At 32.0% G+C, this 17,146-nt stretch overlaps 1 protein-coding gene across 3 annotated transcripts in view; it reads right to left on the reverse strand.

Annotated features, from left to right (window-relative positions):
• The window catches only part of Esyt2 (extended synaptotagmin-like protein 2), a 96,241-nt gene that overhangs the window by 15,706 nt on the left and 63,389 nt on the right, over positions 1 to 17,146 (reverse strand). For all 3 annotated transcript variants that reach the window (XM_075363263.1, XM_075363261.1, XM_075363262.1), the window contains exons 11-16: positions 16,668 to 16,757; positions 14,276 to 14,362; positions 12,076 to 12,240; positions 8,413 to 8,565; positions 4,461 to 4,599; positions 3,477 to 3,642 (exon numbers count right to left, since the gene is read on the reverse strand). In XM_075363263.1, the coding sequence (XP_075219378.1) occupies positions 3,477 to 3,642; positions 4,461 to 4,599; positions 8,413 to 8,565; positions 12,076 to 12,240; positions 14,276 to 14,362; positions 16,668 to 16,757 (800 nt within the window). The remainder of the gene's footprint in view (positions 1 to 3,476; positions 3,643 to 4,460; positions 4,600 to 8,412; positions 8,566 to 12,075; positions 12,241 to 14,275; positions 14,363 to 16,667; positions 16,758 to 17,146) is intronic.

The raw sequence follows: 17,146 nt of genomic DNA on the forward strand, positions 1-17,146 counted from the left end.
CACTGCATTTGGCACTTCGATGACCAGAGCCCCAGCATCTGAAACATCTCTCCAGATCATCCCTGATGTAGGCCCAGCAATGGAGCCATCTGATTCTTATTCTGCTCTCGACCAGCTTACGGGCTACATGAAAAGTTGTGATAACAGTAACAATCTTGTTATCACTGTAAGCTGGCTAGACTGATGTGATCCTGAACTCTTCACCTTTGCCAATTGTTTTTAGGATCACAGGGTTAACTTCTTGATCTGTGTTGTCTGCGTTGATGTCCTTTATGTGAGCCACCACTCTCCTATCACCTCGCAACCTCAGGTCCACCTGCAGGTTGGCTGCCTTGTCTCTTAATGTCATGGTAAACCATTCCACTATGGTGGTGCCCTTGATCCTGACAAATAGCTCGTCATAGGGATAAAACTTCTCCCGCATCTTCCTTGGATACAGTAATCTTCATTACATGAAGCAAGTCCTCATAGGACTTCCCCTCTGTCCAGACCACTACCGTTTTGCTGTCCTTCACCAGAGGTGTAGATCCTTTTGGGCCACTGCCCCATGCTGAACTTGGCCTGAAGAGCCAACCGGTCGTGACATCAGAATATTTACAGGTACACCACTCTCTAAAGAAAGACTAATAATTTCCTTATATGATTCTCAACAGTGCCCGCAGGTAAAATGAAAACTGGAGAACCTGACTTCTGTATGACCCTTCTCAATGCCTTCAGAATAAACATTACTGAAGCACGGTCTCCCACCGAGGAATTAGAATATATCATAAACTTGCACCTGTCAGAAGAAGCAGAGTCCTCACCCACAAATGACATAGTGTTACAAACAATGTCACCTGGCTTAAGGACAGATGTTTGTTCTTCACCAGCTGTCTGCACTCGACCCAAATCACTGAAGCTACAAGTATCAGCTAGTTCCATGGGTAGAATCTTCAACTGGTTAACCCTGCTACTACATTCAGAAGGCCATCGTTGTGGCACCAGGTCTATAAGTTCTTTATCAGTCAGATCAGCCTTAAGTATGTCTGACATGTCCGGTTCTTTATAGGACTCAGTTTGAGCGGCCTGGGTTATCACTTCCAATGGAGGGGACATCTCCATCAACTATAGAAATCCATTAAATACTGCTGCAAGTTCTTTCTCATGAACAAAAATATGTTTTTTCAGATTAGTGCTGAGGTTCTGTTTTAGCACCTGAAGCGCCAACCCCAAATGGTTGGTTAATTCCTTCAGACCGCCTGCAGGGGCCTCTTCTTCCTCAGATGAGACCTGCCGACACCTCTTCTTGCCTTTCTACCGACTTCTGCGGCAGTGCTGCCAGAGGTCCTGCAGCTCCCTAGGAGCTTTGATCCGCTCCTTCTTTCATAGGGATGGACCTATGTCTCATCCTATGTTAGAACTGTACTCTGGGCTCAATTCCTCATGATCTGAGTATCTACTTGATGTTTTTCGTGAAGGGGGTCTGGGGGTTATTGTAAAATGTTTTAGGGAGAGGGGTCAAAAAAAATCTGGGAAGTTGAGGATATGTATCCCCCTTAAAATGGGTTCCAAAATTTGGTGGGGAGGGAGGTTAGAGGATCAGGAAGGACTCGAATTGGATAGATCCAGGAGGATTTGGGGAAAGGGTAAAAGGGAAGGGAGAAAAATGGGAAAAGGTATTCCTCCTAATAAACTGATGCAGGACTTAGAAAAATTCTGCTCACCTGGATAGTAGTAGAAGCAAAAAATTTTCCAAGTCCTTGTTTATCTATTCTAAACGGCTGTCGAATCCTGTGAGACAATAAAACAGCCAACTATTGTCCTTGTTGCGTATGACAACAAGGTTGAACACTTAAAAACCGTCCATAATAAAAAGTAAGTCCGTAAGCCAAACATCAATCACATCAGTAAAACATGTCCATAAAAATATCCACCATAAGTTTCAGTCCTCCAAACAAAAAAGCAATGAGAAACACTAAAATCAAAGAGCGAAGTAACAGCATGTCTGAACACCATGAAGTCAATTACTCAACTAGAACTATTAGTTAGTCAAGAACTAGGTTACCTGAAAGTGACTGCTTATGGGCACATCCAAAGACACTATGTTCAATATGGGAAGTGTACAAAAAGTGACTGAGAAGGGTACTGTTAAAGACAACTTCCTAATCATCCTATTATCTAAAACTAAGTAAATAAAAATATATATACACAGCAAACTGACTGACAGAAATTAACAGCACATGCAGAAAAAATTTATAAAGCTACCAGCTTTATTCAGTCATTTTTTCTACAGTTTTGTGAATGAAAAGTCACAATATTACAAAGAACAAATGCTAAAGTATAACGATTTCTTTTGCACTCTGCAAAAAAATTAATTTCATTTAACACTCTTGGAAAGAGAATATAATTTTTAAGTAGAAGTGATGAATTAAACTCGTGCACAATTTCCTTTTATCTACTAGATTTAATAAAATCTGGACAACACTGGCAAAGAGAAGAGTTAAATTAGAAACATTGTAAGTTCCTTACTTTAAACTATTTTAGTCTTTTCCTAGAAAGGAATTCTGGAAGATTAGGCACAGAAACTATGCAAAGATAGATTTCAAGAGCCAAAAATAATAACATATACCTTATAAATTAATGGTAACAAGATCTTCTTTTTCTTTTCAGCAGAAAGGTATTTTATTACTGGCTATAGAAATATTTCAAAACAAGTACAATGCACTGTAATATTGTCAACAAACACTAGTAATAGATTAACTATTCAAGATGAGAAGCAGTATGAAGCTGAGTCTTCTATTTATCTAGATTACACCACACACTGAATCACACATTTATTTTCTACTTGCATTTGCTAATATTTTCATCAGTTTTCAGAATTACACTTTTACAACTCTATATAATTTTAGAGTTACACACACTTAAAGTTCTGAAATTTTAAGTCAAATGAACAAAACATTATAAAATCCACGAAACACTTGCTTATAAGTGGCAAGTTATCCTCAAACCATTTCCATAAAAGTAATGTGATATTTTTTTAATAGTGCACGATTCTGTATTCATCCAACTATAATACAGCACATTTTTAAAGTTATATATTATCTTTTGTTACAGTATTGTATAGATTACAGCTTTTGCAGCTGTAAATTACAAAAGTTATAGCTTTTATTATATAAGTTTATGAAATACAGTCTCTAGTTGTCAATAAGGGTTTTAACAGTACTAATACAGGAAAACATCACAGAACAACAGACTTTATGCAAATAGATATATTGATGTTTAGTGTTCTGGCATAAATAGTAGAGATAATAGTGACAGATTCAATTACTCAGAAACACTCAGTAACCGAGTAGAACCACAGAAAAAGTATTAAAAAGCATTAATCTTACGATTAAAACTACAGCAAACTTTCAATTGTTTTTATTATTATACAAACAGCATTTTTTTACATAATATACCATTAAGAAACACCATTACATCAGTTCTGTGTTACTTACATACTATTTAAAACAGTTCTATGGTGAAGGCCAGAAGTAGGAGCACTTTCCACTTTAGGAGGTGCAGTTGCAGCTATCATTACATCTTCAACTGCTTCAGGATTAGTATTAGGAGCAGGAGCAGCAGCAGCAGTAGTAGCAGGTTCATGCTTAGGAGTAGGTGGTGCTAAAAATGCAAAAGAAATAAGCAAAAATTATATAGAGCTTCATAAAAAAATCTACAAAAAAAAAAATACAACTAAATACAGCATAAAGGAAATCAGTTTTCATAAAAGAAAGATAAGTATGTGAAATATAGCTTTTTATGGTAATGAAATATAGGTAACAGTAAAAGCAGAATGGAAAAACAAAAACTTAGAAATATGGAGTAACAATGTTGAAAATTAGACAATTTGATAAATTTAAAAATAAAGATTTTAAAAAACCTTTTTCTTTTGGAAATAATCTGTAATATTATCATTAAGTTGAAAAGGCAGGTATAAAACATTTTGAAGACAATCACATACACTATAATATTTTTCAAAGTATGGCATAGATAACACATTATTCTTCAGATTAGGACGATTGGCAAGAAACCAAAATGAAAGATGAAAAGAACCAGATCAAGGCATATAAAGTATAAATATTATTCCTCAAATTAAGAGACCAGGTTGTGAGGAACCAGAAAAAAAGTAAAAAGGAATTGTTTACAGAGAAAAAGTAGTTTTCTTTTAATTATATTTTTTTAATTCAACTTAAACTACATAAGTATATTATTTGAATTATAATCAAATAGCACATCCTATAAAAATCAGGCTGTTCATATCTTAAATTTTATTGTAGTGTAAAAACTTACTGATGCAACACTATTCAAGAGACCCCCATTTTAAAATAAAGTTTAAATTATTCTTCTTGCTGCCTAAACAATATTATTAATAACAAACTTGTAAAATTCATGTTCTGTTTAAAAGTGCTTATAAACTGGTTTATTAAAAATAAAACTACCAGAATCTTGTGAAGGTCCATCAGTAATACTAGTAGCGGAAGCAGCAACAGGTTGAACCGTAGATGAATTTATTGTTTCACTTGCTGTACTTTCTACACTGCTTTGCTTCTCAAGAGGAGGTGGCCGGAACTTCAAAATCTACATGACAATAATAAACTTTAATTTATAGATAAAAAAAATTATTCAAAATTTTAACTGAAAACTCAATAGTACTGAATATTTTTATAATTTTCTCTCACTATCCAGGCTTTTACTATATTTCTCAGATGCAGCTATTTATTATGATATAATTACTTTTTAAATTAAACTATTTTAAATGTAAAAGAAACTAAATGTAAACTATTTAAAATGTTTAATAATTATGATACTTTTTTCCAATGATATTAACATACTTATATAGTTGTGTGATAAAATTCATTTTACATCTTTCACTGACAAGAAAGAGTGAGAAATTTAACTTAACGTCTATATTATAGATGATGAGACTCAACCCAAGATAATTACTTACTTAAAATTGATATGCTCAATTATATTCTAATCCATAACAAATAACTGCAAGGTGCTTGCATCTTTTTTAAAAACAGTGATTGCATAATGATTATTCAGAAAAACCAATCAATCTGATAAGTTTTGTATACTCTTTTACCGCCCATAACATTTTAATGAACAGTCACTCAATTTGCTATTTATTAATATATGTCCATTCAGTACTACAGTATTATATTACTCTGTGTAGTTCTATTGAGAAAAGTGTTGCATTTGCCAGGTGATTAATTTACACATATGAGGTGTGGCTATTAAATAACAAGACCAATACTGTAAAATAATTTATTTCAAATATATAAATATTTAGTTATTATCCCCTTCAATACATATCCCTCCTCTATCCCTACAATGTTTCATGTGAATTTTATGTTGTTCAAAACAGTGCTGGAAGTCTTCTTCTGTGAGCTCTTTCATGACACGAGCCGCTTTTTCTTTCACAGCTTCAATGGTCTGAAATCTTGTTCCTTTTAATGTTGATTTGACCTTGGGGAACAGATAAAAATCACACAGGGCCAGGTCAGGCGGATAAGGCGGGTGGTCTAACACTGGATGTTATACTTGGCTAGAAATGTCTTGACAGACAATGCAATGTGAGCCGGTGTATTGTCCTGATGAAGAATCCATGACTTGTTCTTCCACAATTCAAGTCATTTTTTCTAATCTTTTCACAGAGTTGAGCAAGGATCTCAAGGTAGTAATGTTGATTAATAGTTTGAATTTCAGGAACCCAGTGAAGATACACAATCCCGTGAATATCGAAAAAACAATCATCACTTTGAATTTTGATTTGCTTGTTCGAGCATTTTTAGCTCTTGGTGAAGTTGGAGCCTTCCAATGCATGGATTTATGCTTGGTTTCTGGATCATAAGTGAAAAACCAAGATTCATCAGATGTTATCACTATTTCCAAGATGTTTGGGTCATTTTCAATGGCATTCAGTATCAGAACAAACATTTTTGCAAGCTTCTTTTTGTTTGATTGTTGGAATTTTAGGATGGTGAGAATTTAGGAATTTTAGGCACCATTTTCACATGTTAAAATTTGCCTTACACATTCTTTGTCAATTCCTACAGTTTCAGCAATCGCATGAATAGTTAATCAACAGTCAGATCGGAGGAGATTACCAATTTTTTCTATACCTTTATCTGTCTTTTGAAGTGGAAGGGTGACCCGGGCAAACATCATCTTCGTCTTCTTGGCCATCTTGGAAACGCTTAAACCACTCAAAAACTCAAGCACGTGATTAACATTCATTGCCATATACATTTTTTAATAAAAGATAAGTTTCAGTAGCGGTTTTTCCAAGTTTCATATGAAATTTCACAACAATTCTTTGCTCTAATAAAACATTTATCATTTTTTTTGTAAAAAAAAAAAACAGATGTTATCCAAACGAAGGCCACAGTAGAATAATATACTTACAGAAACTGGAGTGGCAACAATCGAAAAAGAAGGTTTCACGCTACACAGCTGTCGGTCGTATGAATTTGGTGCATGCTTCTGTAACAGCATTAGTCTCATTATTTAATAGCCATACCTCGTAAGCTTAAAGCTTTGGCATATAAATACAGAATGTAAGTTTTGTAATTCAATGTAAAATGCCAAGCCTAATGAGATTCATGCCTGAGAGTACTGGTTGAGAGGTTACCACAGCACAATTCTGCCAGAGGATGGCTAAGGAAAATTTAAAAGGTTTCTAGCGTCCAAAAAAAAAATTATAAATGTAAATAACAATAATTCACATAAAAATCATCTAGATTGCTGTTTTCATAATTAGAAACACTAGGTTTGTCTATTAATCTATTTTCGGGAAAGTCTTGTATCTTGTATATTCAACACAATGAGTATAAATTTTGTTTTAAAATTAACACTAAAAAAAATATTGCTGTAATATATATTTAATAAAAATATAGTTTTGTAAATATAAGCTCTCTAAAATATCAGTACTGAAAAAAATAATCACTATTTTTTTAAATATAGTTTTAAAAAAAAAAAAACTTGCATAAAATTACAAGAACAATTACGATTATAGTTTTGTGGAAATTTCTATATCATCGAATATAGAAAATTAACAGGTGAGTAGTTAAGAAAAAAATTATACAATTAATTAAGACAATCTCATATAAGATTACTCGAGCTTTTTTTTTACTAATTTATTTTAAAACTTCCTACAGGCAAGATTTCCATAAAAAAATTATTCAAGTGCATTGCAGGACCAAAATTATATTATAAATAACTAAATTAAATAAGGGTATTATGAATTTAAAGTAAAAATTACAAATAGGAAATGAAAATTACAAGTAGTTATGTATCAAGCAACCAAATGGATTTCAATATTTAAAGAATTATTTTTATTTAGTTATTGTTTTTTAATTTTAAAATTGTAGAAGATAGCATCAAGACATTAATTTTAAGTGCTAATTAGGAAAAAAAAACAGAACATATTTCTGCTAAAAATGTCACACAAAAATGTAAGTTTACAATTTATTCTGAAGGCAACAACTACTGACTGTCATTTCACCATTCTCTTATTAAATAATCTGTCACACTGATGTGCCAGCTCATATGCTTTTTTCCCAACATGAAAAAGACATCACTGTATTAAACCTATTTTTTAAATGCTTACTCTTTGTGCAGGTCTGGTTTACGGTATTTAAATGTACATTTCTTTTTCAAAGTAATAATTTTTTTTTTATGTATATAACATAAAGCAGAATGTATATATTCATAAACAGTATAATAGATTTATTTATTATTTACATAACAGTGAAAGTTAATAACACATTTTTGTAATTCTGCTTTTACAGAGTTATTGTAATTAAATAAAAATACAATAATAATAATTTAACGTTTAAAGTAACCAGAAATGTGTATTTGAGAGTTTGACAGCTCTGTAGCTACAAATAAATTTTTAATACCATGATTCACTGTAAAGAATTCATCAAAATTTTGTTTCAATTGCAATAAATGAGTCACTGACATATTGTCTTTGTATATAATTTTCTTTTTAAACAGCTCGTAAGGAAAAGATAATGTTAAGATGTTAGGTAAGTGGCAATTACACAATTTTTTGTCAAAAAATTAAGTTCCAAACTTTTGTCAATCTGTTTTGCCTAAAGTCAACAATTATTTACTCAGACTTTATTTACCCACACTATTAAATAAACACTGAACGTTTTGTTTACATATATATTTTTTTTAATGAAAACTATGGGAGGCTTGCTTTTTACCAGTTATCAAAAATTATTGAAATCCATCTGATGAAGAGAAAGTTCCAACAAAAATAATTTTTGCTGAAACTTTCTATTGAAAAAATGACACAAGTACTGCTAGCCTGAGGTGCACCATGAGTATTAATCTCTAGTATATATGTTAAATCTAAGCTTACTTAACAAGAGTACTGACCTTTAGCTTCAACGACAGAATAATCTTTGAATCAGGACCAGATTTATGCAACTGAAGAGGCTGATCTTGCAACTGAAGAGATTCACGATCCAATAATGATGACAAATTATAGGACATCTTACCCAACTCTGACTGAGTCTTCTGATCAACAATCTATACAATTGTATGAAGTAATAAAAATTTCACTCAATAAAAAAAAAAAACTGGTTACTAATTCACTAATTACTTTATTAAACATACTTACAAGGATCATTCAAATACAAACTGGAATTCTGCTGCACATACTGAGGAAGAGCAGTGAATGTGGTGGGGTGCTGCAGATAGTTAGTTAGATACATGCAGAGGGGAACAACTGACCAACTACACTAACAGGTCAGGTTACCAAATCAGTAGCAGAATGTGTGAGCAGGAGGTAACATTGTCTGTTGTGCACTGAATTGTAATCAGATTTCTCAGCTGCAAAGGTGTCAAATCCTATCAAATTTGAACGAATCCAGGCACAGTTTGGAGATGATACCCTATCAAAAATTCAAGTGTTTGACAGGGTCAAAAAATTTTGAAGTGGCTATGATAGAGTGGAGAATGAAAGTCACAAATGTTGTTCGCGAACCAGCATCAATTATGAGGGAATTTACACTATTTATGACCTTGTGGAAGGTGACTACCATATAACTATCGCTGAAATTGCATCACAGGCGAGCATAGGTGTTGGGAATGTGAATATAATATTCCAGACACTCTTGGATACAGCAAAGTGTCGGCGAGGTGAGTTCCATGTCTTCTCACTGAAGCTCAGGGAAATGTCTGGAAAGACATCTGTCAGCGGCTTCTGAATTGCTTTGAGAAAAAAGGAGAGGCATTTTTAGACCATATTGTGGTGTCCTGTGATGAAAAGTGGGTCCAACACTACACCCCAGGAAGCAAGATAGCAAGTATGGAGTGGTGGAAAAATGGAGAGAGGACACCGATCCAGGGTTAAGAAACACTTGCCAGGTGGAAAAGTTTTGAGACTCAAAAGGTGTGCTGCTGATTGATTTCCTGCACAAACAAAGGACAATAAATAAAGCATACTGCTACAGTTGTTGGATGTCAGGCTGTTTATAGCAATAAATGATACATGGAGCCGATTCACAACACCCCCCCCCCCCTTCAACAACGATGTACGAGGTGCTACCTAAAAGTTCAGGGAATTTTACCATAAAAATAAAATAGCTTACCATAACTTATAATTTCCACTGTCTCCTTCAAAGTAATCCCCTTGGGCATTGATACAGTGATCCCAGCGTTTTTACCATGATTCCATGCATTCCTGGAAATCTGCAGGTGTAAGTGTTCGAAGCACGTTCTGTGTTTCTTCCTGAATCTCCTCGGTTGTGTTAAAACGACGGCCTTTCAAATGAAATGTTATTTTTAGAAAGAGAAAAAAGTCGTACGGGGAGGTCAGGTGAATAGGGTGGGTGGGAAATCACTACTGTCTTTTTGGAAGCCATGGAATTCCGAACGGTTAGCAATGTGTGCACGGGTGTGTTGTCATGGTGCAGAACCCAGCTGTTGTTACTCCACAGATCTGAACATTTGCACCTAATGTTTTCACGTAACTGCTTCAAAACTTCACAGTAGAACATCCCATTGACAGTTTGACCAAGAGGAACAAATTCCTTATGGATAATGCGTTTGATGTTGAAAAAAACAATCATCATGGACTTCACATTGCTGCGAACTTGGTGTGCTTTTTATGGCCGCGGTGAATTTGGCAATTTCCACTGCGATGACTACTGCTTAGTTTCAGGGTCATACCCGTATACCCATGTCCCATCACCAGTAAAGATGTTGGAGATGAAGTTAGGGTCATCTCTTGCTGAATTATTCAATTCACTACAGACAGCTATGCGATTTTGTTTCTGGTCGCTGTTCAACAGTCTCGGTACGAATTTTGCAGCAATGCGTCTCATATTCAAACTGTCCGACAAGATGCGTTGCACAGACCCATATGACATTTGTACAATTGAACAAACATCATGGATTGTTTGTCTACGATCTGCAACAATAGCCTCTCGCACTTTCGTGATGTTTTCCGGTGTTGCGCTTGTTGATGGTTTTCTTGAACGATCATCGTCATTGACTGTCGTTCGTCAAACTTTGAATCGTTTGTACCACAAAAAAGTTTTACTTTTACTCATAGCATTGTCAACAAATGCTTTTCCACAAGCATGCGATGGTTTCTGCACCAGTTTTTTTAAGCATGAAGCAAAATTTGATGCAGGTTCTTTGCTCTTTAAAATCTGCCATTTAGAACTTCATCGAAGCAGTAAAACACAACGTTATACAACCGCACGAAAGTCAACAATGCAGCCTCTCACCGTCACAGCTGTTGGAACACTGATTCACAAAGAGTACTGTTAGCCACATCTAGCGGCAGCAGGTCGTACCAGCAATGGTTCGCGTGCGAAATTCCAATTTCCCGAACTTTTGGGTAGCACCTCGTACTTACAGCTGCTGAGACTCAAAAAAACTTGCTCAAATTCATTGGACACCTCTTGAACGACCACCGTACAGTCTAGACTTTTAACTGTGCAATTTCCACATGTTTGGTTTGCTGAAAGAAGATTTAGGAGAGGAAGGATTTGCAGCCAAGCAATATGTACGCAATTGTTTGTTGGGGCAGCCATCTTGTTTTTATAATGAGGGCATCAGGAACCTGCCTATCCAGTGGAGGAAATATCTTCTGTTGAAAGAAACTATGTAAAATAATAAGGTAATTTATTTGTAATTTCATCTATTATCAATAAAATTATGTAAATAAATTCTGGTTTATATTTGAAAAACCCTATATTTCTCTACATCACATTAGTATAATTAAAAATATATTACATTAAGAATACTGTATAAAACTTTTGTTTGTTACAAAAAAACTATATCACTACTACCATTCAGCTGAAGTGGCCATAACATAAAAGCTAGCTAACCTTCTAAATACAACCTATAACGCATATGGCCATGGAAGTTTGAAAATGGGGTATCAGCCCACATACATAAATTTAAGATCAGAATTGTTTATAACAAGTCTATAGGTTTATATTCATTGGCATAATAGCTAAACTATTAATTTGTTTGCCCAAATGAAAAGGTTCTACCAAATGAATTTGGGATTTAAACTTTGAAATATTCTGGTTCTATTTCACAATGAAAAAAAAACCAAATGGCAGTGCAAATGATATATCAAGATATCCAATGAACATTTAAAATTAAAATTACTTCATTTCACAGAAATGATGTTTAATTAAAATGCTTGACAATTCTTTGTTAAGACATTGAATCTATTTACCAATGAATGTAACTGAAGTTTATTTTTTCAAATTTACGTGAACAATTCCGAATTTCTTACAATTTTGTAGCCTTTCGTAAATAATTAATTTTGTGCTTGAATTTTAGTACAAAACTAAAAATACTACAACTTTATAGTACATTGATGACAAGACACAATTTTAATTTCAACTGCTTGATAATCAAATGTTAATTAGGTTTTTGTTAATTACACTTATATCTCAAAGATAATCCCTCCAAAAATTGATTGTACCCTCCCTTTAATAACCCTTTCACTTCTTTTTATGTATGCGCTTATAGACTAGAATTAAAGATCAATAATCGCTAATGAGCATATACCTTAACATGAAGAGTGTCTGTTTCAGGATTGTTAACTAAGAAAGTGAAACCTTGTTCATAAACAGGGCAATCAGTTCTATAGACAATATTTGAGTTTTGCGTAACTTTGCAAACACTCAACTGCATCAATGGATCAGGCTTACTTGTTATGACTCCCTTAGCATTCTGTAAAAAAAAAGAAGAAAAACAACTTACAGTTTCATGATACATATGGATAATTGAATCATTTATTCATATAAGTCTTTTAACACTTTTCTTTAAACTTTAACTTGTTTAAAAAAAAGTTTTAATTCTTTTATTACTAATTAGATATAATGTGAATAATAGAATTACAGAGCATATTATGATACTAGTATCCAGCATTAGTTATGCTAACGCACAGGGAATCTGGCTAAATAGTATTTATTGTTAGTACAATAACTCCAAACCACACTTCTGCAGACGAGTGAGGTTTTTCCTTAAGGAACCCTGAATCTTACCTCAGGTGGTTCTTTAATATCTGAAAAAAGATATTTTGTTACATGTATTTACATTGTTACATGTATTTAAGAGCCTACAAAAAATAACAATCACTAATGTGCTGCTTCCATTCTGGATAATGCAATCAAATCTCCTGAGGGATTGTGGAAGGATGGGTGCTCACTGCTCAAGGGGGGACCTAAAAGGTCCTTTTCTGGATAAGTTTGTTTGTCTCATTTCACTTTTTCTATAGGTAACATAAATATTTTTGCCAGAATTCACCTCTTCCTTACATTTCATCCCATCCAGCTATAGTTTTCTGTGGGTTTAGGCTAAAACCCTACTAGATCTATGTTAAAGATTTAGATTAATTTGGTGCATCCTAGTTATTTGTGTGGTTTGATGGGATTGGCTGGCTATTGACCTGTTCAGTGGTTCTTGTAATGAATCTGTTGGTTGAACAAAAAGCCCAACCAGGAATTGCGATACTTATTATATTACAAAAACCAGATGAGAACTAACAGACATCCACAGGCCATTAATAACTACCTGGTTTTTTAATAACTTTGTAAAGAAAGGCATTCCAGATAATTTTTCCATCCAGCATAATCCCATTACATGTGACATCAAAGTTTCAAAATATTGTGATCCACCATTAACCCCTTACCGGTTTTTTGACGAGATAATTATGATTATAAAAATAATCATAATCAACCTTGATAAAAATTGCCCTTAACGAAATAACTCGTCATCCACTTTTCCTGAAAAGTGTCTCTGATGAACTAATTCATCTTTATGAACTGACCTGTTTTATTCTGGTTTTTTGAGAAGTTACTGTAATGTGTGTGAGTCTAGTTCCATTTTTACTCTAATTTAACGGTGAAGCGCTAGTAGCACATCCACATCGGTTCTCTATTCTATATGTCTTGATTCATATCCTTCTGAACAGCTATTACCATGCATTTATTTTTATTGTTTTGATTGTTCCTTAAGTTGCATATAAATCAGTTTTATTATTTCTTTATGTTATTTATTGTTTTCTTTTATCATTTTCAGAATTTTACTATTATTTTTGTGTAATTTTCAGTCATATTTCTATTTCCAACAGTTTGTGTGGGTGGATGTGACTGAGAGTAAGAAATAACTGAGTTGTTTACTATAACCTAACTTTAGTAATTTTTTATGTGAGTAAACAATCTTTGAGTTATTATTTGAATTACTTACTAGTGTTTTAAATATTACTGATATGACAATTAGGTGTTGTAAGTGATATTTATTAGTACAAAATGGCCTGTACATCACGCATAAATGAGATAGTGATATAATTAAACTTTCAAATATTTTTTACACTGGATAAGAAAAGTACATAAATAGGTCCTTAAATTAGTTATTTGTTATATTTCATTGCATAGATCAAAAATATGTAAAAAAAAATTGGGCAAAATAACAAAGGTTTAGTGAAGACAAAAGAGCATAATAATATGATTTTCTGCTAAAATAAAGAACCATTAAGGAGTTAATCATTATTTTCATTAAATGACTTAAATAAAACTGTTAAATTATTCACAGTATTTAAAATGAATAAGATACACTTTATGTATAACTATTATCCTGGACTTTGAAATCATTCTAATTTCAAAATACACACATTAATAGTTATAAATTAAGTTTTTACAAGAATTACACATAAACCACTTATTTTAACCAAATAAAATATTAATAAGACTAAAAATTTACTTACAGGCAAATTTTTAACTGAATCAACAAATACCATCAGAATGGCAGTACTCATAGAAGTCAATCTCAACTGCTGGGTCTCAGCCAATGCCTAGAAAAATATAAATCAGAATAAATATACTAAAATGGTTTGTGTTCAATAAATAGTATTATTATTAAAACTCAGGCTCAAAATTTTCAGTCACCCGGACCTATTCACACAGACCCATACTAACAACTAAACATTTTCAACAGATTAATAAGTAAAATAAATTATACACTGTTCCTACACCCTATTCAAATGAGACTGACTGAGTAATCTCTCATAATAAAGATGTATTTAATTATCTACAAACTTAATATATGTATAGAACCCATATAAACAAATGTTATTTAGATTTTCACTTCTAAGTAGAATGATTTCACCCTCTTTTTAAGACTTAACTATTAATTTAATATAGAATCTATACAGGTTTTTGCTATGATGATCGCACCCCTTATAAACAATAAAATCTTTCTAAATTAGCCTCTCAATAATTAAACTGAAAATGGAAAAAATTGTAAATCCAGATCATTTCAAGATGTTAAAGATTCTAAATAAAAAAAAAAAAAGGAAAAAGGAATGTTTGGCTTTCTAACATGGAAGTAGAAACATTAATTAAAGAAATACTTTACCATAGAACTACAATGGTTTAAATAAAGGAAATATTCATATCAATGGGAGCCGTGCTGGATACAATCTAACAACGCACATTGTATTTTTTCTAGGAATACAAAATTTTAAAATCAGTCATAACTCAATATAAAATAAGATACTTCCATCAATCAACATGATACAGGAATGTTGTCTTGTAATTCAAAATAAATAGGAACAGAAGAAACAGTTAATTTTTCCAATCCCCGTTTTTATTAACAAATCTTTTCACTAATGCAAAGCAAAACAGAATTACTGAAAAAATAAACTATGTGAAATCATATGTCAAAATTTAACAATTAATTTCCCAAATCTTGGTAAATTTTAAAATCTAATTTTGATGACTAGAAAACAAAAAAATTGAACATTTTTAAAAACTGCTTTTCTATATCTATATCATTTTACTAAAAAGTAAAAAATAATATTTTCAAAAGTAAAGAATTACTAAAAAATTTAATTTAGCATAAGAAATAATTCAATTCATTTTGAGGAAATAACGGATCCAAACAATGGATTTCCCAGTAAACATAAATAGAAGAAAATTTTGTTTGCAACAAAATAATATGTGTAAAGTTGTCTATTTTCGCAAGACCACAATGAAAAGCATGGGGTGCAACCTCAGTACTATTTTGCACCTTAACTTTAGTTCATCCAAAGAGATTTACTAGATATTGTATATTGAAGTTATCATTTCCATTTTGCACCAAAACCTTTGTCATATTAACAAATTTTTTATATTTTAAGAATTTATGTAGATATTGAATGTGAAAGCATTATGCTGGCATATTTTGCAAGATTAAACAAAATTTTGCTTGCAAAAATAGACAACCTTACATATTTTTGGTAAAAATTGCTAAACATAATTTTTCAGTAGTCCTTTACTTTTGAAAATATTATTTTTTACTTTTTAGTGCGATGTTTAGATGCAGAAAAGCAGTTTGAAAAATTTTTTTTTTAGTCACAGTAAATTTCTATTATATACTTAAATACAAACTAATTAATCACATTGTACTAATAACTGTACTCTAAAATTGACATTGGTCTAGTGAATGTATAAATGTAAAATGTATAGGTATTGTATACACATAAATGCATTATGGTGGCATAAAACTGCAACTGTCATTGGTATTAAGTTTTTTAAACAAGGTTTTTAAAATTTTATTTTAATTAATTTAATTAATCACATTTAAATTTTACATGTTATATAATTACAATGGTTTTAGTATAATTTAGTATAACTGTTATAGAATCTATTTATATTGAATATAAATAACTGTTATATAATCTATAAAATATAGTTAATATTAAAATATACTGAAACATATGCAGAACCAAATATACTGAAACCATGAAAGTGTGAACCGTGGAAGGAAGGCGAGTTAAAGAAAAACATGTAAAAGTTTCCAGATATAAGTCTTAATTATGCAATTTAGGGGGAAATTTATATTTCCCTGTAAAACACATCATTCACAAATATAACATGCCCAAGTCTGAAAATTTTTATTTTAACATTAAAACCCTTATGGAATGAATCAGAAATAAAGACAGTGGTTAATAAGCTAAAGAAAACAAAAGTTTCAAAAACAGTCCTTCTTGTTATGGTAGGATATTTAAAACATATGAACAAAACTAAGAGTATGTATGATGTGGATCTTACACTAATCATACAAATAGATAGAACTCTAAATTACAGCACTAAATTATGAATTGGTTAATCAATTACCTCTTTTAAGTCTTCAAGATTATCACTTAATTCTAACCACTGCATTCGAACATGTACCATCCCAGTCTTGGCTTCTTCGAGTGATACCCACTAGAATTAAATAAAAATTATACAAAGCATGGGATATAAATATACTACTAAAAGAAAAAAAGAAAGTTAAGATCATAAAATCTACCAAACTAGTAACAAATCAATGAATAATCAATATATAAAATTTGTTTCAAGCATCAGTAAGATATAATTTCCATATTTTTGTTGAGATTAAATAAATTTCTGACCTGTAATTAATCAGTTCAAAGTAGCTGCTTACTTAAAAAGTAAATAATTATTATTTACTTATTATTTAGCAGTAAATAATTTATCCTGCAACTTATTTTCACCGTTTTTAAACTCCACAATATTTTTAAATTATCTTTTTCCATTTAATTCTAATCAACATATTGTATGACAGTGCCGCTCCTTATAATCAAGTTGTTTCT

Source organism: Lycorma delicatula, chromosome 4 (assembly GCF_047948215.1).
Source record: "Lycorma delicatula isolate Av1 chromosome 4, ASM4794821v1, whole genome shotgun sequence".
NCBI lineage: Eukaryota > Metazoa > Arthropoda > Insecta > Hemiptera > Fulgoridae > Lycorma > Lycorma delicatula.